This window comes from Anser anser, assembly GCF_964211835.1.
Source record: "Anser anser genome assembly, chromosome: 7".
NCBI lineage: Eukaryota > Metazoa > Chordata > Aves > Anseriformes > Anatidae > Anser > Anser anser.
In genome coordinates, this window is record NC_139727.1 from 10,891,490 (window position 1) to 10,906,225 (window position 14,736).

The 14,736-nt window shown below is 34.9% G+C and overlaps 1 protein-coding gene across 2 annotated transcripts in view; it reads right to left on the minus strand.

The window, feature by feature from the left end:
- Positions 1 to 348: 348 nt before the first annotated feature.
- Positions 349 to 14,736, minus strand: part of BMPR1A (bone morphogenetic protein receptor type 1A) — an 82,397-nt gene continuing 68,009 nt past the window's right edge. For both annotated transcript variants that reach the window (XM_083845366.1, XM_083845367.1), the window contains exons 4-13: positions 14,485 to 14,647; positions 12,452 to 12,554; positions 12,064 to 12,163; positions 10,590 to 10,689; positions 9,595 to 9,739; positions 8,681 to 8,873; positions 7,981 to 8,278; positions 6,993 to 7,168; positions 6,112 to 6,242; positions 349 to 5,021 (exon numbers count right to left, since the gene is read on the minus strand). In XM_083845366.1, the coding sequence (XP_083701492.1) occupies positions 4,896 to 5,021; positions 6,112 to 6,242; positions 6,993 to 7,168; positions 7,981 to 8,278; positions 8,681 to 8,873; positions 9,595 to 9,739; positions 10,590 to 10,689; positions 12,064 to 12,163; positions 12,452 to 12,554; positions 14,485 to 14,647 (1,535 nt within the window). In that variant the 3' untranslated portion in view covers positions 349 to 4,895. The remainder of the gene's footprint in view (positions 5,022 to 6,111; positions 6,243 to 6,992; positions 7,169 to 7,980; positions 8,279 to 8,680; positions 8,874 to 9,594; positions 9,740 to 10,589; positions 10,690 to 12,063; positions 12,164 to 12,451; positions 12,555 to 14,484; positions 14,648 to 14,736) is intronic.

The following is a 14,736-nucleotide window of genomic DNA, read 5'->3' on the forward strand; positions in this document are numbered from 1 at the left end:
AAAAGCAGCATGTAGTCAACTTGCACATGTTCAAATAAGAGAAATAGTCAACTTACACTTGTTTCTGGCTTTGCTATAAGTCAAGTATAAAAATCAGACTAGGAAAACTTCGGTTTTACCATTGTGCTCAACTTTAGGCCAAGGAATACAGACCTTAACTAAGCACTACGCAATTCTGAACCCCATTGTATAGTCAAAGTTACCACTCACAACTTACTCAAGAACTGTGGGAAAAATACATGTACGAAGTATTAAAAAGTTGGGAGTATTTAGTTAGGGTATTATGACTTCCAAGCCATTACATTTTTAAGGCAAAATGTTATAGTAACAAAACACATTACTAATGTGTACTAAAATAAGGTTATTTACTTAAAAATGATACATTGGACATAATCTGTGTACAGAACAAGCAATTCATGGTAAACTCAGTAAGGCACCTTTTAAAGCAGATGCTGTACAAAATACATTAGCGTGTTACATTTTTAAAGGAGTATTCTACACTTCTGGCATATAACACACGAGAGTGTGACCGTTTACCTTGTTCCACTCTTCTTTCATATTTTATTTACATCTTCTATACGTTAACTACAATGTTATTTATTCTTCTTGTATACAATATAGTACATTTTATTTTGGGCACGGCATGTCAGAGCACAAACATCACTACTACATGATGTGGGTGTTTGTAACTGCATTCAAAGATAAAATATTACAAAGCAACAATTACATAAAATTTGTTCAAAAATTAAAAGTAATGTGCACTCCACTTCTGCTATACCAACCAAGGCTAATACACCATGGCTCCATAAAGCACTGTATCATGCAACACTGCCAGTTGATTTCAGACATCACTCCCTATTTGGAACAAAGATTGTGGGCACCAGATAAAATCCATTGATTTCAGAGGCACTCTCAGAAGAATGAGGATGTGCTAAACCATTCTAATATTTGACTGAAGATGAGTATAACTTCCCTTTAGAAATGTCTGCTATAGCCAATTTTAAAAAAATAATTACTGTATTTGCTTTTCAAACATTTTAGACTGCTGAAATACAGTCTATAAAGATAGAGTAGATGAAGTGTGTCCCAATGATTCACTTTACAAACACATTCAATTGGTCACTTAGATCAAGATCTAATGGAGGTAACTTAAAACATTCATTTTACACTTCATAGAATATTTCAAGATAGATTAATCACGAAAATAATCAGGATGCATTTTGGGAAAGCTGTCTGTTTCCTGAGTAAAACTCAGGAAAAATAATATTTTGAGTAAAACTCAAAAAATTCAAAAGGAAAGCCTACGTTTTATTGTGGGAATATCATGGAATTTGCAAGTTAGCCAGGAACACAAAAAATTTCCACTACTGTAAGAGCAACAATTGTGTAAGATACTCAAATTATTTTGCAGCTAACTAAAATCACATGGAGCAGGTTAAATTTAAAACAAACCTTCCATACGTGAGTGTAAGAAATTCTAAGGCAGTCTTAATACTCTCAACATTTATTCCACATTTCTGATTTTTATTTATATATTTATGCTCATATATAAACCATTCACTAGGTTTAGGAGACTTTTTCTGTTGTTGTTTTAAGATGACGAATCCTTAAAATTTCATCCAAAGAGAGGTAAACACATGACAGACAAATCCAATTACGCACTCTAACCTTAAAGGCTTCCGAATTCTATGGTATTGCATAAAGCAACAGCTTAGATTAACAGTATGTTTAATCATGTTATAATTAACAGGCTGGTTTAGAGCTAAGATCTGCTTACATAGCTAAAATATCAGTATAGTCACACTTAAGCTCCAATCAGTGAATTACTTTGCATAGAATGCAGATGTGTCCAAGTGCTTTATGCAACCAGGTCCTTTAGCAGTTAGCTTTTTTTTGAATATTAAGGAATCAAAAAATACCTAAACATCTAGCAGCTCTTCATGACAATGAAAACTGCACGTGCAACATATGTTTGCATACGAACCTACTAACTGAAGTGCTGAAAAAATTAAGCTTAACCTTACAGATTAAAGATTTTTTTTTCTCACAAGTATCAAAGATCATCTTTGCAGCAGTCAGCTTACTTCTTCTGTGTTAAAATGATGGATAAATCAATTCAAGTCTTAAGATGTCTACCAAAGATCACCATCCTATTGCCTTGCAAATGCCTAAACAATAGAGGAGAAAACAGATGAATGATTAAAAGCTGTAGAAATTCACACTTCCTTCTTTCACTTATACTACCACCAATGGCTTCTTGAAGATTTGAGAGAAACTGATTTTAAAAAAGTTTACTGCTTATAATGCTGTAGCAACTTCTGAAAGAAACAAAAATAGGAGTGGGTTAATTTAAACATCTCCATGCTCTGAAAGTTTAAGCTAGCAGGGTATCTACATAAACATTTCTCCTCCTTATTGACAAAAATTCTAGACATGAAAACAAAAAAAAAGCTTATCCCTTACTTTTTTGGCTCATACCAATTGTTTTTCAACTACCTGTGCAAAAATTATGCGCAAAGACATGATTAACCATTTAAAATGCGTCACGTATTTCTTGGCAATGGATGGAGAAACCTTCTTTTAAAAATCCCTTTACCATGAGAATTGTGGCACAATATCGTGTATTTTTTTTACCATTTTCAAATAAATTAAAATTATAGTTGATGCACCTATGAACTTTTCAGCCAGAATACATATTAATACTTAAAGGCATTACTGAACAAAAGTAATGACTTTATTAAAAAAAGAAATGTCCCTTGAAATAGCTAGTTATCTATAAAATATGTAGCACTGTTAAATAAAGTCTGTACATCACAATAGAAAATAAAAATACTGCTATCTTTTGCCTGACCATTTACATTATGTGTACTACAGAATTAAAAAGAAAAAAGAATGTTAGAAGGCTGTAGTTGTTCACAAATCACATCAGTTCTGCATTACGCTTTTTTATCAGATGTATTTTCAAGGGAAATTTAAACATAACAAAACAATCTCCATGTACATACTTTAAGACAAAAGATAATCTGGCATAAAGCAATCTGAAGTTTTAACATTTTTTATTCAATTTTCATATTATTCCTTTTTTCTTCAAATCTCAGCTATGGCATTTATGTGTGTGTGCACGCATGTATCTAATTATACACATGTACATAGGACTAGATTTTTTTTTTTAATAAAGCACAAAACACACTGTATAAATAACTTCCCTTTTTAAAGTTATCTAGAACAAGATTTACAGTACAAAGTTATAGGCACTTAAATTATCGAATAGGTTCAATGATTCCCATACTGTGTTTTCATTCTTCTGATGATTCATGCAGTTGAAGCTTCAACTTTATCATACTATTTTCTGACTTCAAAGTAGAAGTGCCAAAGAAATTATAAATCATTACTTCTGCCTTACAGTAACCTCATGGAGGGGTTCTGGTTTTTAACCAACTTGTCTGGATCAGAGGAGAAAAGGAAGGAACTACTGTTTCTTGTGCATACCAAACAGTTGGCACAATAGGACCAAATTTTGCAATTATACTAATTTATTGTATCTTCATAAAGTATCTTTCAATGCCATTCCTCAAAAATGTGGCTAACTAGAACGTAAAACACCCACTGATTTACTTTTTCTCAATTCTTGAATTTTACAACTGTCCACTAAGTGTCCCACAGACATGACCTCCTGCGTTTACATCAGAGCAACCCAGCCCAAAATCTTCTGCATGTTGTGGATCTTACCTTCAACATTTCATGTATTCTGTTCTGCAGGTCTGGCCCTTCATTGTATTCTCTAACCTTCTAATCTTTCCTCCTTTTGTGTCTCAAAATGATACTGGTTCTCAAGCCTTTAAAAACTTATCTTCTGCCTAGTTTTGTCAAACAGTGAGAAAGCATGCTTCCACAGCTGACTAGTTCCCTCCTGTATGGAAAAGTTCAGACTATGACATGCACCTACCAGTGAGTTCCACTAAAGTGTAAAGGCAAAACCACAACATTAGTGGCCTTTCTGTTCAGATATAAAGTACCCTACAGCAAGAATACTGGCTGCATGTGGCATTGTGAAGAATATACCAAATTTCATAGTCATCCAATTATGGAGCCCACTATTCTGTAAGCAAGATGACCAAGGCAGTATATACCTCTAGAGAAGATTGTTTCAAGTGCTCTACAGACCAGGTAGGCATTTCTTAATTTATTAATTGTTCACATTTTAGCAGTTCTCCTTGTGACCTAAACAAGAGTTCAAATAAAACTGAGATTTTTGAAGGATAACTTAATGGCAAGGAGTAAATTCTGTAGCAAAACTCTAATTGTGGAGCCACACAATAGAGCCCCGATAATAAAACTTCGTTCATTTAAATGTTTTCTTATCTATTCCAAATGGCAGCAAAATAATCCTGGCACACACATAAAGGCATAAGGAACTGTTAAACTGAGTAGTATCACAAACAGATTCATAACCTACAAGCTGTTTCACAAAAACTTGGTATGGATCGACTAGGTTTTTATCAGGTAGAGGCAAATAAAAAGCTTATATTCTCCATCTCTGTTGAATCCATATAGCTTGTTAGGCTTTCACAGAAAGCACTGTAATCTGAACATTCAATTCAGTACCCAGAGTTTTACTGGAGACTCACTAAATGTGACTGAAGTCTCAATGCAGCTCAAACAAAAACAAAAATGTGTATTTTACCAAGGCTGTCCATATACGTAGCATGTAGTGTACAGAGGCTCTCAGTATCACAGTCTATGAAGTACTGAAAGATTGGATTAGCAGCCTGTAGAAGCGTGGTGAGAAAATATACTGAATCTCAGTTATTTCCTCTTTCCACATAGGTCTCACCCATGTTTGGGTGAAAAAGTTCTAGGAGTCCAGCTTTGCTCTCCAATGTCAATTTACTAAGTCAAATCTTGACATCTTGTGATTCCACCATCTTGGCAAGCGTCTTCTTGATCCTCAAGGCAGTGAGTCTTGAGGCAGGATTATGAGCCCAGCATTCAGACATTAATTTCAATATTGCTCTTAAACACTGTTAAATAAGAAACAAAGGAACAGTATTGTAACAACTGACAGACCTGAGAGGTGTATAATTTTGCTTCACTGTCGAATCCAAATTAGAGAACTCAAGTCCAAACCTGTAACTTCCACATTTTCAGCAAATTTGTTCATAGAGAACTTCCTCTTCCCTTCCACTACCTAGTATTACAATAGTTGGAACTAACTGAAGTGTCTCTTTAGTTTAAAAAAGATGAATTGCCACAACTCAAGAATGTCAGTACAACAATGATAGCAATAAGCAGAACACACTCCATCTATACAGCAAAACAAACTGTAGACAACTTTCTCACTGAAAATGAAGAATTGACAAAAATTCTTAGCCATCCAAAAATACTATGGGGAAAACTGGGAATTCCTATAAAGTAAATCAAATATTTGGAGAAGAAAAGCTGCATATGCAGCTTTCTATGTGAAACAGTTAAGTCTTATTCATTGGGTTCAAGCTGTGGCCCTTTAAAGGCACATTCATATTTAATATTTTAGTAGTATCATAGCATAAAGATAACGTCTTTTGAAAAAGAAGGACTGATCTGGAATGTACCGGTAAAATGAGGAAAAAAATACCTGTCACAATAATCACAAGACATAATGCCATTAACAACCCTATTCCAGGGTCAGATATGCTGAACTCAGGATATACTGTCCAAAATAAGGGTAATGAAATTACTTTATATTCCACAAAACGCCTAATGTCACAAATAAATATGCTACATGCATTAAAACTATTAAAAAACAACCCAAAATTTAGTTTTAGATTTGGTCAGAACACTGAAAAGACACTCCACTATCTAAATAGAGGATCTCACTTAGAGCAGTATTCATACATTTGGACACTGCTTAAGGATGTCTTCCTCTTAGATCACTGAAAAGATACGTAAAAATATGGTATTTTGAGTTGATTTCAAACAGATCTTTATCCTACTATTGCTGTGTGGTTCCAAAATATCAAAATAATTGAATGTAGTCTCTCTGAAGTTTACAACACTTTAATATTTCTAAACTAAAATAACCTTCTGTATTAATAAACAAACCGAACTCATTCTTCCTTTCAGCATACTCACTTCATCACTATTCCATCTGTTAGATACTACTGGGCGTAGACGTTTGACACACACCACTTCTCTCATGTCCTCATAGGATGGATCGTTTGGCACCATGTCATAGTATGGCAACTGATACTCTTCAACAATACCTGGGGATGATTGTGAAAGAACAAGCATCGTTTAAGAAAAAAGTAAGAAAATAATTAACAATGCTTCTACTCTCAAATTTCCTTAAGCAGGAGCAAAAATAACAATTTTGTGCCAAATCAAACGCAACATGCCGTTATACTGTCATAAAAAGCCAAAAACTTCATTAAAACAATTGTTTATCAGAAAAGCTCCAACAACTATGAAAAGCAAGTTTAAAATTTAATCCCTTGCAGTTCCTTTGACTTTTTATACATAATGTAGAATTTGGCATCTTCTAACCCACTCTACGCTATAAAGAAAAAGGGAGAAAGCATAAGATGGAAGAAGAGTATGCAAGCCAGAGGACCACAAAGGAACAGTAAAGAGAAAAGCAAGGATGAGTCACAAAAACGTGTAGAACACTGAATTAGAACAGAAGCACAATAAATTATAGCAAAATATCCCAACAATTACATTTTAGAGTTTGCATTGACAGCACAGTAGTTGAAATACATCTCCATCCCACTACTTCTTTTTAGACCAGGTACTTTGGTTTTTGAGTAAGGAAAAAAACCCTGAGCTGCTTAATCGTAACAATCAGAAAGGTTTAGTTCACTGCTTTTCAAGCTATATGTTAGACAGGTTGTTTTGACTGCTTCAGAATAAGATAAGCCTGTTGATAGCAGGCTTGTTACATTATTTCCTGGAGAAGTGTTGTTAAAGCAAGACAAAGGCCTAGTAGATTTTATATATAATATTTAGAAGTTTACCTCCTGTGACACAACGCCGAGCCATTTCCCAAATGATTAGCCCAAAACTGTAGATGTCAGCCATGATATACGGTTGAAAATGGTTTTTATTCAGGCTTTCATCTAGGACCTCTGGAGCCATGTAACGTTTTGTTCCCACTCTAGTATTCAGGGGAACATCAACTTCATTTGTGTCACTGTATGAAAATGTGAAGTTAGTGAATTGTGGAATGCTACAAGATGTGGTATGAAATCCTATGTGATGCAATCATTACAACGTAAAGTTCCCATTTAGAAATCACTTTTTTTTTCATATTTCCCTCTCAATACTACAATTACAATACATTGTACCTCCCTGAAAAAGATTATACACGAAAATAATTATGAGTATGGAAGATGGCATTTTACATCTTGTTTTGCAATACGTTAAAAACAACAAAAAAAGAATTAAAAACCACTATAAAGATGCACATATTTGGCAGCAACTCAGATGAAAATTACTTGCAAATGCTTATGCTTTCTTTCAGGCACTAGTGTAGAAAGAGACATTTCTGTCTTTCTTGAGATTTAAAAAAATATATATATATATTCAATAGTACTATTACCATACTTCTTTCACCATTTTCACCATTAATTTAATCAATTTCAACTCCTTTTATACTGTTTACATTTTCTATGGGATAATTTATAGTGAAACTATATGATAGCAATTACTATAAAAGGTCAGTTTTGAATAACGAATAAATTAGTCTTCTCTTCCTTTCCTCTACAAAACTATTACATCCCACAAGGAGAGGGTTTTTTCATTATTCTCTTCTTAACAACCTATTTTCATCTTGATGCTTACCAGCATTCAAAAGATTAACTGCATTTTAATCTCAAAACAACAACAACAAAGCCCTGAAAGCATGAAACCAAATGACTCCGTCTCCATTTTACTGGATATCTGGTGTATTAAAAAGAATATATAAAAGAATTTTTTTCCATTATACAGGATTTGCCTATTTACCTGTTAAACTTGACTGCAAGACCCAAGTCAGCAATGCAGCAAGTTCCATTTTTCTTTATCAAGATGTTTTTACTCTTCAGGTCCCTGTGTGCAATAGCAGGCTTGCCTTGTGTTCCATATATTTCTGTGTGTAGATGGCACAGACCGCACGCAGCAGAATATGCCAGTTTGAGGAGAGCCCTGTTGTCTAGTGTAGTGCATTTCAGAAAATCATAGAGTGATCCATTTTCATGATAATCTGTAATCAAGTAAAGCTGTGTCCAGGATCCAGTTCCTTTAATATCTGCAGCTATAAAACCTATCAAATATATAAATAAAGTTACAATTTATTTGCATGTGATTTGTTTATTCAACAGATTTGGTAAGAATTCTTAAAAATATATTGTCTAGTACTGTACCAAAAGATACCCATTCCCCTTATGAAAACTAGTAACACAAAGTGCTAAGATTTCACCTAAACGAGGTCATATGCACAGAAATAGCAGAAGCATGTTTCCAACCAAGAACAGCAAGAATCTATAACTTCTATAACATTTTACTGGTTATTATTTCTATATTTTTCTATATTTTCATTATTTCTATAACATTTTACTGATTATTCCATAGAAGAAGCCATATGCTCCTCATCCCACTCATTAAATGCTCCTCCTCCTTCACCCTAACACAAGCCTGCCAAACAAACAACATATTGCTTCCTTACCAAGGATGTTTTCATGACGCATTAGAACAGTTTGGTAAATCTCTGTTTCTCGGAACCAACTGGCTTCTTCTGTGGTGAAAAAGACTTTGACTGCAACTTTTTCACCCCTCCATTTGCCCATCCACACCTCACCGTATCGTCCTTTTCCAACTTGCCTCACCATCTGAATTTGTTTGGCAATAGTGCGCTGAACCTACAAAAAAAAAAAAGGAATGGAAGTCGGGGGGAGAAGAAGAAAATCCAGCAGCTAAACAAAGGGACATGGGCAAGCTGCTTGTCAAGCCCCAGTTGCTTTGAATTTTGATTCTGTTGGAAAATTTGTTCTGTATTATTTTCCAATATTCTCATTCCAAAGTTATAGTATCCAGGGAAGAATTGTATAACAAACTAAAAAGATATCAATTCAATTTCCTATTTAAACAGGATATATTCTCTTGCATTCTATTTCTAGATTATAAATTTATCATCCGTGTCACTTGCTAAATCTTTATACAAGTATTAAATGTGACATTGAATCAAAAAATACGAACAACCATAAAGCAATAAAAAAAATATCTATTTTATCAGAAAGTAAAACCTAAAAAAAAAATCTGAGTTCACTGAATTGCATACTTGTGTTACCCATTCAATGCATTTACATCTTAATGTTTGTAAGGCTCTAATTTTTCTTTGTGCTTTGCTGATGTCAAGAGTTCCCCCAAATAATCTAATTTTGTACTTCGCTTTAGTTAACTAAGTGAAGATAGGTTCCCATACTTATTCAGTTTGTACTGTATGTTCCACAGTAATTGAATATTAAAATATTAAAAATAATTAAAGAATGAACTGCTTTATTCTAGGCACTAGGTACAAACCCAAACTTTGTATTTAATGGAGAGAAGTTCAGTGAAGAAAATCTTAAGTTTATAATTTACCAGCAACGGTAGTCCTGATCCACTGCCAGAACTCTGTGACTGGTCAATAAGGTCTTTTAATGACTCCCCAGCTGGAATAAATGCTTCATCTTGTTCCAGGTCACGATTATAACAGTGCCTCTTTGCCATCGACTTACAATAATGCCTGCAAATATTAATGGTAGAAATAAAGTTGAGCTCCAAAACACTTAAAGTATGTAGTATATTAAATATCTTTTTTCCTCATTGAAATGTACAAGTTTTCTTAAGAAAAGCAGATTTTGATGTACAATTTTATCCAAAAATGAGATTTAGAGAGGTTCTTTTTAATATTAAAAAATTGTTGTAATTCATGGAGAGCACATCAATTTATTGTGAGTCATGTAGAAAAGCAGCATTTTTAACATGCAGCTCACAGCCAGTGTTACTAGTGTAAACCACCACTGGTTGTGGATTAAATGAAAGGACTGAACCTTGAACCATAGCAGATGAGGCTGACACAGGTACATTGCTGCTGAAGCTGCCAGAATGATGCTAAGCTCCAGCAAACGGCTGAAGCAGACAGAAGCAGGCATGGTCTATTAAACTGCGCCTGTATGAACTACCATAGCTCAGGCAGTCAATTTTATAAACACAGCACAAGTTAGAAAATACATCCTTGCCGTTTAACGTTGACAAAAACAGAATGTAAAGGTAAATCTCCAAAGCATATCAAATTTTGGTATCAAAAGTGATTGAAGACCCAAACATACAAATATTATTGACATACTCCTGTTAACTGGATGCTTTAGTAAAGTTACACGTAGCTTAGAAAACTGCAATGACTTTGTTATCTAGTGTAAAGAATCAAATTCACCTAAATTCTATGCTCTGAACGTTTAATTTTTACCTAAAAATGCAAACTTGTATCCACATAGACATGAAATTTAATTGCAATGGTTTTACCTCCAACCTATTCTGTTTACAATCATTTGGGAAATGAAAAATGTCACCGGTAAAGGAAGTGCTTTCCTTACTTGTAACAAAAACAGCTAAATAAGATGATCATGACAATTATGCAGACTGCCATAGAAATCAACACTGCCATCCAACGAATGCTGCCATCAAAAAGTCCATCTGTTGGAAAAAAAAAAAGTTTCCAATGCAGTCTATTAATTAAACACGTGGCATAAACATATTTTATCTAAAACATGCAGATTACTACACCTAGGGCCCCCTATGTAAACTCTCAAATGCCAGCATTCAAGACATTTACGCTGGCAAATTATTAAAGCTTGCTAGACTCTCTAGAACTCTCTCTAGAACTACTCATCTGCTATTAGACATGTTCTAGGAATCCATACTGCTATCCCAATGGGAACACTTATTAGAGATGACAACATATAACAGGAATTCATTTAAATAGAACAGTTAAGTAGAATCTGGTGTCCCGGCTTACACATGAGAAATTACAGAATTCATATATTCCAAGTTTCACAGTGTTCCAGATTCTCTAAAATTCATCTGCTTCCCCAGACTTTCAAATGGTATTAAAAGCAGTTGTGTGACAGAAAAAAAGGGAAATGATGAATCTACCTCAAGAACATGAGGTTCATCTATCCACTTGTCTTGTTAATTTATTCATTTTTTAAACACACAGGAATCAGAGTCCATATACTGGCTGAGTATTTTAAGAGTGAATAATGATTCATTAAGTTGTTATTCTTCCATTTAATATATTAGATTAGTAGCTTGTCATCAGCGACTGCAAAATTTCTTTGGGAAAACGGATCATAAAAGCCATGAAGAATGGCTGTATCACCGTCACTGTCACTAATCATTATATGGTAATGAAAGAAAACAAACAAACAAACAAAAAACCCACAAAGAGCCAAGAAAACAGTGAGTGAGGAATTACTCCAAACTTCATAAACATACATACATTTGTGCCTTTGGCACAAAAAAGGCAAACTGTATCATAGGCTGCATTAGGCAGAGCACTGCCAGCAGGTCAAGGGATGTGACCCTTGCCCTCTGTCCAGCATTGGTCACACCTGGAGTACTGTGCCTGGTTTCAGGCTCCCCACCACAAGAGAGACATGGACATACTGGAGAGAGTCCAGCACAGGGCCATGAAGATGATGAAGGGGACTGGAGCACCCCTCCTACAAGGAAAGGCTGAGAGAGCTGGGACCGTTCAGCTCAGAGAAGAGAAGGCTCAGAAGAGACTCATCAGTGTAAATAAACAGATCAGAAGATCACATGCAGATCAAGAAATGAGTGAATGGAGTAAGAATACTGTAAGTGACTGTGGAGGAAAACCTCATTTGAAGTGGCAGAAAACTGAGAAAGAGTATGCAGTGTAGTATTGAGTTTCATATCAAAATGACTTAGTAAGGAAAAAACAAATTACTACAATACTATAATTACATTTTCTCCTTATTTTTCATCTGTTGATCAGGAAGAAGACAACCTACATAGCATAAGTATGAATGCTTAGGAGCTGTTTACCTGTGCTATCAAGTGGCGGTAAAGTTGGTTGTAAATCCTGATTGCAAAAGTCAGTCCTACAGCACTCAATTGTCCGACGTAATTGTGCTTTTGGTGAATCCTGTTGAAGGAGAATTGAATAAACGTTTGACTTGCAAATGTTTCCAGAGAACTCCATCAAGCCAGGACTCTACTCCAATCTTTGCTCAAGGACCATCAAGAGTCCTTTCTATCACTGCTCACCCATGACTATTCACTCCAGTCATATTCTCCTCAGTAGCAAAGAACAACATGCAAAACTCTATGATGGCAGTCAAGCTATGGAGATTTATATATTGCTTATGAAGTTTCCCTACTTTATCTCCAAGGAGATCTTGGATTTTAATGACACCTCATTTTACCCATTTACCTTGCACTGGAAGTCTGAACCTTCATACTTCATGCAACCAGAAGCAAGCGTTGGTTCCCCATGTTCATCTTCCTCAACAATAGCAAAGCAATGCCCATTAGTTCTGGAATAAACAGATCAACTGTGCTTTACCAGCTTGTTTGGTGTTTAACATGCAGCATTAGAGATTACCCTGAACTCATTAAAAATACTTAAACTGTGGTATCTAAAAATTTTTTTTTTGTAACACAGTGGTTGCCATACAGTCTGAGATCAAACACACACTCCAACCCTTATTTTCAAATAAAACACTGCAAGGATGTTTTCTACTAAGTTTCGGCCTTTACTACCCTCCCTCCCTACCCCCATCACTTCCAGATTGCTGGTAACCAACTACACAAAAGAGTTTGTTCAGAAACAACTGAGGTGGGTGCGTGAGTGCAGACGGGACCAAATCAGCTTATTGATTTACAACTGTATAGGTTAAAACAAACAAACAAAAAAGCTCAACATTTCCCTTGAGTCTGTTCTTGAAGCTACAATGATAACAATAAGCTGCAATGATGGAAAAGAAAGTCCCAGTATTTGAAAATTGGCTATCTTTATTTAAAAGGTACAAAAACCTGCATTAAAAAAAAACACGCCAGAAAGCAATCAACAAACAAGCAACTCTGAACAGAACACCCACAGTCACTTCCTGAAGCTGACAGCCACGAATAAAATTTGTTAATAAAAAAGGCACATTTTTGATTTCAATAATAGATGAAAACCTCAACGATATTTTTAAGGAATCCCAAACCAATTCCCAAAAGACCGTGCTTTCCATACTTATAAAATAAAATTAAGATTTTATTAGGTCAAAATTCATTCACTCCCTCAACACAGACATTAAAGAACACAAAACCCCAAATACTTTTGTTTCCCAAAAAGATTGTTTAACTAAAGACACTCTGATTTGAGAAACGTAATTCCATAAAGTACCCTGCATATGTTCACTGCATAAGCATTACTAATTCTCTAACAGCTTATTTCAGAATAATCATTCACATTGCCATTAGCCACTTCAGAGGCAAAAAAAATAAGGTCTACCCTGACTTTATACACTAGAGGGCGATAAAAGGCAAAAAATAAATATCAAAAGGAATTTTAAGACAAAATACTGGATAATATCTGAGAATTTTCTAGGTATAGATGTTTGTGTGTTCTACGTTTGTAAAATACTGCCTGTATTTGCATTTCAAAACATGTCACCAGTGTTTGTTCCAGCTCCTTGGGTTCCACAAAAACTATATGCCAAACGACAGTTTAAGATACTTAATATGGTTTCAAGTAGAGTCAAATTACATTAGAATGCGATATGCTTTCTATTACATACCTTTGGGTTAATTCTTAAGGAAGAAAAGAGAGGGGCCTTAAACATGGAACATGGTGAATGAAGAAAAAAGGAAAGGGAAAAAGGGACATTTCAAGACATAAAAGTAAAAACATCTTAAGGAGGCAGATAATCAGTACAAAAGATTCATAAGACACCTATGCCTATCCAAGCTGAAAGCTACCCAGACGTCCTATGTTCAGAGACTCCCTCCCTGTCTTTCCCTCACTCACCTCTACAACTAACATACACATAACAAGAATAATTCTCAGTAAATGGCTATGTAAAAAAAATAACATTATCTTCTGAGTCCTATGTGAAGATATATTAGAAATATAAACAAGCATGCGGTCGTATCAGAAGGTTTAGATTTGGGTCATTTAATACTCACCCAGTTACAAAATGCTACATACAGGTCACTAAAACCTTAGTCCTTCAAAGCAGCTGGTGGGGGGCAAAATGGCTGGTTGCAAATGATTCTAAGATCCAGTTAAAGCAGTATTGTTTACATACAGATGATTGTGGATTTTAACTCTCAGCTTTCCTCAGAACTAGTCAGTTTCTCATCAAGTACAATCAAATCACCAAAGAGAACCTAAGTCAGCACACCAGAGATACTTCGTGCTCTCATGAACAAAAAGCCTCTTCCAAGATCTTGTTCTATCCTGTATTCAATACTTACATGCATGTGTTATTAATAGCATCATCTGGACAATGTCCTGAGCAGTAGCACTTAAGAAACGGTAAGGTGTCTTCTGGAGCAAGTGTTACCCCATTTGCTTGTTTCTTCTGGTCAGGATTTGTCTTCATTCCAGTGCCATGCAGCATGCTGTCTAGATTTTGTCCTGGACATTTAAAAAATAAAAATAATTTATTTTTTTTAATACATTTCTGTATCTCTGATAACTGGTTAGGAACTTCAGAGGAAAAAAAC